The 10,088-nt window shown below is 42.5% G+C and overlaps 2 protein-coding genes across 2 annotated transcripts; one reads left to right on the top strand and one right to left on the bottom strand.

Annotated features, from left to right (window-relative positions):
- Positions 1-460: 460 nt before the first annotated feature.
- On the bottom strand, positions 461-916 carry LOC131414058 (histone H2B type 1-C/E/F/G/I). The gene has a single exon (XM_058555102.1). It carries the CDS (start codon positions 899-901, stop codon positions 521-523), a length of 381 nt encoding a protein of 126 aa, XP_058411085.1. The 5' UTR covers positions 902-916; the 3' UTR covers positions 461-520.
- A 268-nt stretch (positions 917-1,184) lies between these two features.
- Positions 1,185-1,697, top strand: LOC131414051 (histone H2A type 1-C). Its single transcript, XM_058555095.1, has one exon. The coding sequence runs from the start codon at positions 1,235-1,237 to the stop codon at positions 1,625-1,627; it is 393 nt and encodes a 130-aa protein (XP_058411078.1). The 5' UTR covers positions 1,185-1,234; the 3' UTR covers positions 1,628-1,697.
- Positions 1,698-10,088: the final 8,391 nt, after the last annotated feature.

Raw genomic sequence — 10,088 nt, 5'->3', positions numbered from 1 at the left:
AGCTCAGTGGCTTCCCTCTTTTCCTGGCGCTACTACTTGCTTTCAGTTTTGCCCCTCGTGGAGACTTGTCAGGTTAACTAGCAATTTTGAGCAGGCACCTTCTAAAGAAAGCAGAGCTTTTCAATCCTGACTGCATACTACAACCCATCGGCTTCCCACGCAAGTTTTTAAGTTTCCACACTCAAATCACACACGACAAACTACAGCAGACTGAGCACTGGAACTCCAAAAAGAGCGTGGGTTTCAATTGAGATGAGCCCAAATTAGAGTACAAGAATAACATTTGGTACAAGCCGTCAAAGTTTGCAATCCGTAGTGCTCATAATTTTAGATCTGTCCTGTTTTAATCACATGAGAATAGGGTACGAACTGCTGTATCTTTTTCTTTCAGTTAAGATACAATAATTTGCCAACGCCATCATGCATAGCCACGTGTTTGATTACAGCTCTCTTTGTGGATATATGGGTGGCTCTTAAAAGAGCCTTTGGGGTTAGGTGTAAAGACGCTTACTTGACAAGTTTACTTGGAGCTGGTGTACTTGGTGACGGCCTTGGTGCCCTCGGACACGGCGTGCTTGGCCAGCTCCCCGGGCAGCAGCAGGCGCACGGCCGTCTGGATCTCCCTGGACGTGATGGTCGAGCGCTTGTTGTAATGCGCCAGGCGCGACGCCTCGCCCGCGATGCGCTCGAAGATGTCGTTGACGAACGAGTTCATGATGCCCATGGCCTTGGACGAGATGCCGGTGTCGGGGTGGACCTGCTTCAGCACCTTGTACACGTACACGGAGTAGCTCTCCTTGCGGCTGCGCTTGCGCTTCTTGCCGTCCTTCTTCTGCGCCTTGGTCACCGCCTTCTTGGAGCCCTTCTTCGGGGCAGGAGCAGACTTCGCTGGCTCAGGCATTTTGGAACCTCAAAACAGCAAAACTAAAATGAAAGCAGGAACCGGATTTCTGCTACTTATAGAGCTTTTATGCTAATGAGGGATGCAGAGTGCGTCTTAGTTAATTGGAAGACAAACAGCAAGGCTGTCATCCATGGGCAGAACTATGCAAATGAAGTATGGAAAGAAGGCTTTTCTATTGGTTACTTACCTGAGTCTCGTTATAGCCAATCAGACAACTCCATTTACTCCCCAGGAAATGCCTATAAAAGCAGCAGTGTTTTATCTACTTCTCTACTTGGTCTGTTTTGGCAACTACGTGGTTTCGTGTTTTTGGTGTGTTTCTGTTTTGCGATGTCTGGCCGAGGCAAGCAGGGAGGTAAAGCGCGCGCTAAGGCGAAATCTCGTTCTTCTCGCGCTGGTCTTCAGTTCCCCGTGGGCCGAGTCCACCGCCTGCTCCGCAAGGGCAACTATGCCGAGCGGGTGGGAGCTGGCGCGCCGGTGTACCTGGCGGCGGTGCTGGAGTACCTGACGGCCGAGATCCTGGAGCTGGCGGGCAACGCGGCCCGCGACAACAAGAAGACGCGCATCATCCCGCGCCACCTGCAGCTGGCCATCCGCAACGACGAGGAGCTCAACAAGCTGCTGGGCCGCGTGACCATCGCGCAGGGCGGCGTCCTGCCCAACATCCAGGCCGTGCTGTTGCCTAAGAAGACCGAGAGTCATCACAAGGCCAAGGGCAAGTGATTAGACAGGCGCTTGAGGTTCCGGAAACGCTTTCAAACCCAAAGGCTCTTTTCAGAGCCCCCACCGTTTCAGTGAAAGAGCTAGTATCACTCTAGGTTAGAAGAAAAAATATGTGAAGGTAAGCCTGTTTTTTTCCAAGCTAGATAAATGAAAAAGAAACATAGGTTTTATTTAAAAACAGGTTCAGGGAGAGCTAGAAATGGGCCTACCTCTGCAGAAAAGGGTAAACCCGTTAGTGATCTAATGTTTATATGTACTTTGATACTCTTATCACGAATATGAATTTAAGACAGTCGGCTGATCCTGCCTATGGTCAGTCACGCCCAGCTGCTGTTTAACTGCAGAGGTATACTGCGGTCTCGAGCCTTCAAGTTGCCTTGCAAAGTACTCGGATGTTCTTGACTAACTTTCGGTGCATAATGGTAACCTCCCTGTCTTATTTCCTGACCAGACCATTTTAGAAAGCCACGTCTCGGGCTGCAGACCTGTAAAGGAGCTAGTCTCCCGCTCACGTTAACGTTCGAAGTACCGTCTGAAACTTACCAGAGCGTTGAAAGGGGCCTCTGAAAAATTGATTCCCCCGGAGTTAGTAATACATGGTAGCTCAGAATACACAATCTAGACTTTATTTGCTGATTTTGAGATTAGGACTAACTTCTAATCTCGTACTCAATTTTGTCATCCGTAGACTTAGGGTAGATTGATGGCGTCTTTATTAGATTCTTGTGCCAATTAAACCACTAATGCCCCTAACCTAGACAGATGGCTGACATTCAACGAACTATATTATACCATATTTATACTAATATATTAATACTATATTTTTAGAGACTCTAACGCCTAGGTTCCCAACGCAGCCCAAAAAAGGATAGAATAGGGCCGTAGGCCTCCCCAAAACAGTCGCTACCAGGAATCTGGTAACATAGCTGCTCCAACCCCAAAAAGTAGCGATCTGGGACTGTGCAAAAATCTTTAGGACCCTATTTTCCAGGATTATGTCTCACCAAGTTTATTTTCTGGTTGCGTCGGTTTGTGCTTTGATAGGGGAATGGGCAGGCAAAGAGGCTGAGTGGGCCAAGGCTTGCCCAAGCTTTGATGCACAGCGACTCCGGAAGCCCAAGGAGACAGCCTCTTACTCAAATGGTCCTGGAGCTGCACTGAAGCATTTTGCATGGAATTGTTTCGTTTGAAGCATTCAAATTCGAGTGTGTGCAGGCAGAGATAATCTAAGAAAAAACTGGGTCCCGCGAGCGCTCCTCCCACTTCCTAGATATTGACACAGTCGGGAGGTTTTGAGGCAGCCTCCACCCCTCTCTCCTCCTTCCTCCTCCCGCCTCCCACCGGTCTTGCAGCCACCAGCGGAAGAAGCGGCTAGAGTGGGAGTTTGGTGAAGGCAAAGCTGCAGAAAAAGGAGTAAACACCTTGATGGCTACACGTTTGAATTTCCTGAGGAGTTTTTAATGATTCTAATGGACAGACGGACTGAGTCATCAGACTGGGGCAAGGTCCGGCCTCACAGCATTTGAGGCCAGGTCCTCTGACATGACCGGGTTCTTTCAGCCCAGCATTTATTGTATGTTGGAGAACTTGGATCCTTAGGCCGGAATTGCTTTATATGAGCCTTGGGATCCTTTTCAATAACTTTCCAGGTTGTCTGGAACCCACGTCCAACACTTACTAGGTGTGTGACCTTGGATTAGGTGCTTAACCTCTCCCAGCCTCCATTTCTTCCTGTATGCCTTTGCTGGCCTTGTGATGAAAGAAAAGGCTCAGCAGTGTGGGTTCTGAAATTAGAACACAGTGTGCTCAAGAGTAATAGCTAACACTTACTAAGCACTTACTGTGTCTCGCATGTTTCTCCAGGCTTCCAGTATGTTAATTCATTTAACCCGACAATCTTAGAGGTAAGTACTATCCCTATCTGGATTTTCAAGATGAGGAAACAGGAACAGAGCGTAAACAACTTGTCTGAGTCCCAAGATCAGGAAGCCGGTACTTCTAACCGCTGGCTATTGTATAACCACTGCTCCTTAAGAGATTATTGTCAGAAAAATGAAACCAGTAAAAACTCAATACATAATGAGTTAACTTTGTCCACATACCAGAATGTTACTAATTGCATCCTAAACTCTGTGAAGAATTTAAGGAAGGGAAGAGAGATCGCCCCAGAATCTATATAAAGGGAGAGAAGTAAATCTTGACAATGTGTTAGCACTGTGAATGCAGGAAAAAAAAGCCAATACACTTTTGATTTAGTAAGAAGTGAGACAAGGGAACAAGTGGGGACATGGTTTGGTAAAGAGCTACAGGACTTGATAAATTAATTTATTGTGGTAAGTGAGGAAAGGAGTTAGAGAAGACTTGAATTGGAATTCTCCTCCCCGCCCCCCCATAACAAAACTTTGTATTTGATTATTTAGTAGTGAATGATACATTGTGTTAATTTTGTTTGTTTCTTTCATCTTCAGCAAGACCTCCTTAAGGTCAAGGACCCCATCTTGTTAAATTGTTAATAGCATAGACCCTGGCATACAATAAACACTTGATAACTGGGCATTGAGTAAATGCTGAGCTGAGTCAGTGGCTGGGCCATCAGGAAGCATTTTGTTCTAGAGGGTCAGTTTATTACCAGAGGAGACGTTCATTACACACCAGACTAACACACTGGTAATAATATCTTCAGTTTCCAGTAGAAAATCCCCTCTGAAAATCTAATTTGCATTGGCAGCTTATTTGGGGAGCTTCAAAGAAATACAGAAAGCGCCACCTGACCAGCTCTTACCTAAGACATACCGCTAAGAGGCTGTTCCCTAAGCAGGGGACATTCCTCACAACTCTGTCTGCTAGCTCCTTTTCCCCAAACACGCTTCTTTACCTTCTGCTTTGAAATGTCACTGTTTATATCCAAAAGCCCTAGTTACTTCTTGGGAAAATTCTCTAGTGGGCAATAAACTCTCAGTAGCTTCAGTTGGTTTCCAGCCCTTGAGCAGTTCTCTACCTACCATCCTCAAGGGTCCTGGAGAGGACCATTTAAATTGGGGCAAGTTGATGAGAGTGATAAACCCAGGCCTTCCAATTACTAAAGGCACTGAGGCACCAGGGACTAAGTTAATCTGAGGGATTTACTGAGATGTGAAGCTGAGACCGAATCATTATTTGGTTATATAGGGCATTCCAGACAAAGCAGATCAGTTTGACACAGTATCACCAATTAGAAAATCCCTTTTTAAATTTCCAAATAATTTATGTAGCAATATCCTTTCCTTTACTCCATCCACCATCCACTCACTTCCTATTTTTTTTACGTATCCTTTGATCTCTTTTTTTACAAGTATGATAAATTTTATAATCAATTGTAAAAAATTATATCTATTTTAAAGTTAGAATTAGGTTACCTTGGAAGAATTTGTCATCTGTTGATCCTAAGTTGTAATTATGAATGTAAATATTCCTATTAAGTATCGTGTGTGTGTATTATTAGAAGATATTAGAAATTTAATTGAGGATTCCCAATGCACACTGAAAATGAGAATAAGGGCTCATATGTAGTCCCAGAATTCTTCTCTATTTTATTCCAGTACTTTATTATGGTCCTAGACTAAGATTAGCATCATCAGAGGATCTACTGAAAGACAAGTGTCCTCTGTATTTACACCTGGAACACTGTATCATTAATAAATAGACAAGTCTATGAAAAAAAACTAAGTGTAATCATTGTAATACCAAGAGGATTTGGAATATGACATGTAGACTTCAAAATAAAGTGAATAAAGTGAATTAGTGGAATTAGTGTACTCATATTGAAAAAATATCAGAACCTCATTGGACTTCCTTACCTTACAGTTGGTTGTCTGAGTTGTAGTTTGGGCAGAGTGATGGAACCAACATCTCTTAGGACTCAGGACTTATGTACGTTACTTATAGTTGAGGTTCTTTCTGAAAGAAGCAAGTGTGCTAAGCTTCAGACTTTGTTATATGTTGTTTGTCCATTGGAGCTTAAACCTTTACCACATTCCTCACTCTCAGGTACACCAGGCAGTGGCAGGTAAGTATGTCCATTCTTTCCTATATTTAGTGATAGCCAGAGCTGAAAGTACAAGGCTTGACTTTATATCACAATAAATTGTCCTTTCATTAAAGATCTTTCTCAAAACCCCCAGACTCTCATGTGCTCTAAATTTTAGCGCCTTGGAGATTGGTACTGGCCCCTATTCTTTACTCTATCCCCTTGATGATTCCATCAACACTGCAGTTTCAAAGGCTATCTATATGCAATAAACTTCCAATTTTATATCTCCAGCCTTGACCTCTTCCCTGAAATGCAAATATGTGTATGCAAATTTCTACTTGACACCGTCACTTGGAACTCTAACAAGCCTCATAACCCAAATACCTCCAAGAGACAAGAATTCACCTTGTGTTCCCTAAGCCTGTTATTCCCTCCAGTCCTCCTCAAGTAAGTCAGTAAATGATGCTACTATAAATCCATTTACTCAAGCCAAAATTCTAGGAGTGAGCCTTCCTCCCTTTCCTTCATCTCCACAAATCCAGACTATCTGTAAGTCATCTCACCTACACCTTCAATACATATCTTAATTTATTCACTATGCTCCTGAGGCGCCCTCCATGACCACCTTTGGCCTCTGCCCACTTTCCCAACTTCATCTCCATCTCTCTGTTCCAGCCACACAGGTCTCTCTTCCTACCTGCTAAGCTCTTTGCTGTGTTGGGGATCAGAATTTGCCACTCCAAAATATGTCCTCTTTGGCTTGATTATGTTTAAGAACAAAAGATTGAGAAAGAAACTTTGAGCTCCCTCCTAACTGCCTAAAAAAATTTAAGATACAAGGCCTGTCCCGGGAAGGAGCTATCACCATAGATAACTCTAGGCATGGTAGACAAGAAGATACCCAGCCAGGCCTATTTTTACCAAAGTTCTCTCTAGCGTCCCATTGTCTCTAGATGGCCCAGCAAACGTTTGTTTACCAAACTTTTGCTTTTCCATTACTATGTAAATTACCTTCCTCCCCTTGAAGTCCCAAACGACTATTCCCAACATCATCCTTTGTCTTTAGCTGAAGATGGTATTTATTTATTTATTTATTTATTTATTTATTTTGCTGGGAAAGATTTGCCCCGAGCTAACACCTGTTGCCAATATTCCTCTTTCTCTTTTTTTTCCCCTCCCTAAAGCCCCAGTACATAGTTGTATATTCTAGTTGTAAGTCCTTCTAGTTCTTCTATGTGAGCTGCCACCACAGCATGGCTACTGATAGATGAGTGGTGTGGTTCCACATCCGGGAACCGAACCTGGGCCACTGAAGCAGAGCTTGCCAAACTTTAACCACTAAGCTATCAGGGCTGGCTCCGATAGTATTTAAGGTGGTGGCTTCAGCCATTTTGGTGAGTTACTCAGTTTTCCAGGGTTTCTCTCATGTATATATGTTATTAAACTTTGTTTGATTTTCTCCTGTTATTCTGGCTCATGTCAATGTAATTCTTAGACCAGCCAGAAGAACCTAGAAGGGTAGAGGAATAGGTCTTCCTCCCCTACAACTGCTTCAAGGCATTTGCATTGCTACTCTCTTTCTCTGAAATGCCTGTCACCTGACTTTTCTTCTGCAAGCTCATTCTCATCCTTCAGTTCTCAGCTCTTCTTCAGACAGGTCTATGTGAACTAGACCTACCCAGATGGATTAAAGATCTGAATACAAAATACAAATATCAGATGAAATTTTAGGAAACATTTTGTAAAACCTCAGTTTTGTGTGTGTGTGTTTTGAGGGGGAGGTGTCATTATTAAACAAAGCAGGAAACACAAAACCGTATAGGAAAAGACAGGCAACGTAGGCCAAGAAGAATTTAAGACACAATATATCATAAAGAGAGTAGAAAATAGGCAACACATTGGGATAAAGGATTTGCAAAACAGTATATACAAAAGGTTAATGACCTTAATTTACAGGCAAGACCTGCCAACTGCCAGGAAAAAGGCAAACAGTAATAGAAAAAAATGACTAAACAAGATATTTTATATCTTTTATTAAATTCAAATGGCCAATATGTATGAGGAAAAAACCCCTGCTAACCCTTCTAGTAGTAGGAAGATACCATTCTCATCTATGGGTAGACAACCACTAAAACTAATAATACTCAGGACTGCTGAGGATGAGGAAGAATTGCCACTGTCATGTAACCTTTTGAGAAATTGTCCTGGCACTATCTATTAAAATTTATTAATAGACTGCCTTTTGTATAACAAAGTGTTATTAGATAACTAAATAAGTAAATCAAAAAGGAAAAAAAAATACTTGGGAAGAGAAGGTGTCTCCCATCTAGAAATAAAAGCCCTACTATGTAAGATTATATAAAGAGAAATTATTAACCTTTATAAACATCTGTGTGGAAAGTGTTAAAATGAGCATGTACTAAGTTTGTAACCTAAAGTCTAAAAGGTAAAATAAAAAAGTAACCTCCCTCTGCTCACTTCTGACTCCAAATCACTGTCTATCAATCATTCTGTTTAGATTCTTTAAAATACGGTCTAAGATGTTATTGATCAGATCCTTTGTTATTTGCCTCTCCCCATTATGCTCTCTGCTCCACAGAGTAGGGACCTGGTCTGTACTCACTATGACATCCCAGCATCTAGCAGAGGACCTGGCACATAGTGGCCCTTCAACTCCCTGGTGAATGAACGGGGGAATGGGTATTGTAGCCCAGACAGCCCTCTCAGAGCCCAACACATGGTTATCTGAACTTCTATATAAAAACGTCTGCTCATTAACCATTGATAATACATTGCCTACTCACCCTACCCAGCTACCAGGAATGCAGTGAAGTTTGGAAGTACACCTCACTTGCTTTCCACGCTCCACCTTTTTCCAGGTTTCTCCACTAACCTCTCCAGACTTAATGTTTCATGATAATGCTAGGGAAGCCCTTAATTTCTTTAAGGGCCTGTTCTCTGCTGGCTGATATTATGCATAAAAGAATCCACTTCCATATGCTACTGGGTCTGTGGTTACTAAACGTTTGCTTAGAATCATGGAAAGAAAAGAGTCACACAGCTGATGTGTGTGACCAAATCGATGCTGTTTCATCCACTTACAATGTCTGCTCTGCACGTAAGCGCACCTCGCTGGCCTTTACATTCTAATGCTGGGATTATCCAGTTAACTTTCTCATCTAGGAAGTGAGCTTGCTGAAGAATTTTATCACACTCATCTCTATACCTTGGCACTTCACATTTTCCCCATACAATAGATCTTCAGTAAATACTCAGAAGAAATACTCAGAATGAATATGTTGACAATAAAACTTATATTTGTACAGAAATGAAATACTTAGTAAACTGGAGGGACTTGTAAGTTTGTTCCTGGGTTATGTACCATTTTAGCCACCACCTGGTCTGAAATTCCAGTTGCTAAATTTGGAGGGAGATATGTAACTGCTTCTAGAGCTGCTCTGTCCAATACAGTAGCCATTAGCTACATGTGACATTTTAAATTTAAATAAAATAAATTAAAAATTCAGGTCCTCGGTTGCAGTAACCACGTTTCAAGCTGCTGATGACTACTGTATTGGACAGCCAAGATATAGAACACATCTTTCATTGCAGAAAGTTCTGTTGGTAGCACTGAGCCAGGTACCTCTTGAACTGAGGTGTTCAAGTGCACTTAACCAGCTTCCTCCAGGTGGCGTCTGAGGGTACAGTTGCCAGATAAAATACAGGATGCTTAGGTAAATTTGAATTTCAGATAAGCAACAAATAATTGTTTTAGTATAAGTATGCCCCAAAATATTGCATGAGACATTCTATATGAAAACAAAAATTGGTGTTTATCTGAAATTCAGATTTAACTGAGAACCTTGTATTTTTATTTGCCAAATCTGACAACCCTACCTGAAGAGTAGAATTACAGCATCTTCCTGGAAGGCTGAGTCCTCTTACCATGGGGAGGCTTTTGTTTGTCTGTTTCTTTTTTTTGAGGGGAAGATTAGCCCTGAGCTAACATCCTATGCCAATCCTCTTCTTTTTGCTGAGAAAGACTGGCCCTGGGCTAACATCCATGCCCATCTTCCCCCACTTTATATGGGATGTTGCCACAGCATGGCTTGACAAGTGATGCATTTGTGCGCGCCCGGGGTCCGAACCTGCGAACCGCAGGGCGCCAAAGTGGAGTGTGCGAACTTAACTGCTACACCACCAAGAAGTTTTTATGTGAAGGATTGAGAAGGGCTGATACCCAGAGAGAAGCTGACTCATTATGAGGAAATGAATCTGTAAGTTTTTCTGCTTGTGTTGATGAAGACTGAGAATGAAGTTTCATTTACTTTGGTTTCTTCTCTCACCTTAGGTTTCAAAAGTTTCTCACTCCAAAGAGATGCCTGGATACAGAGTGTCTGTCAAACTCATCAGTTCTCAGAAATAAATGGATGGATGGTGTCAATGTTCTGG

Source organism: Diceros bicornis, chromosome 14 (assembly GCF_020826845.1).
Source record: "Diceros bicornis minor isolate mBicDic1 chromosome 14, mDicBic1.mat.cur, whole genome shotgun sequence".
In the NCBI taxonomy this organism is placed as follows: Eukaryota; Metazoa; Chordata; class Mammalia; order Perissodactyla; family Rhinocerotidae; genus Diceros; species Diceros bicornis.
Note: the sequence above shows the minus strand (reverse complement) of the source record. Positions and strands in the feature narration are given on the sequence as shown.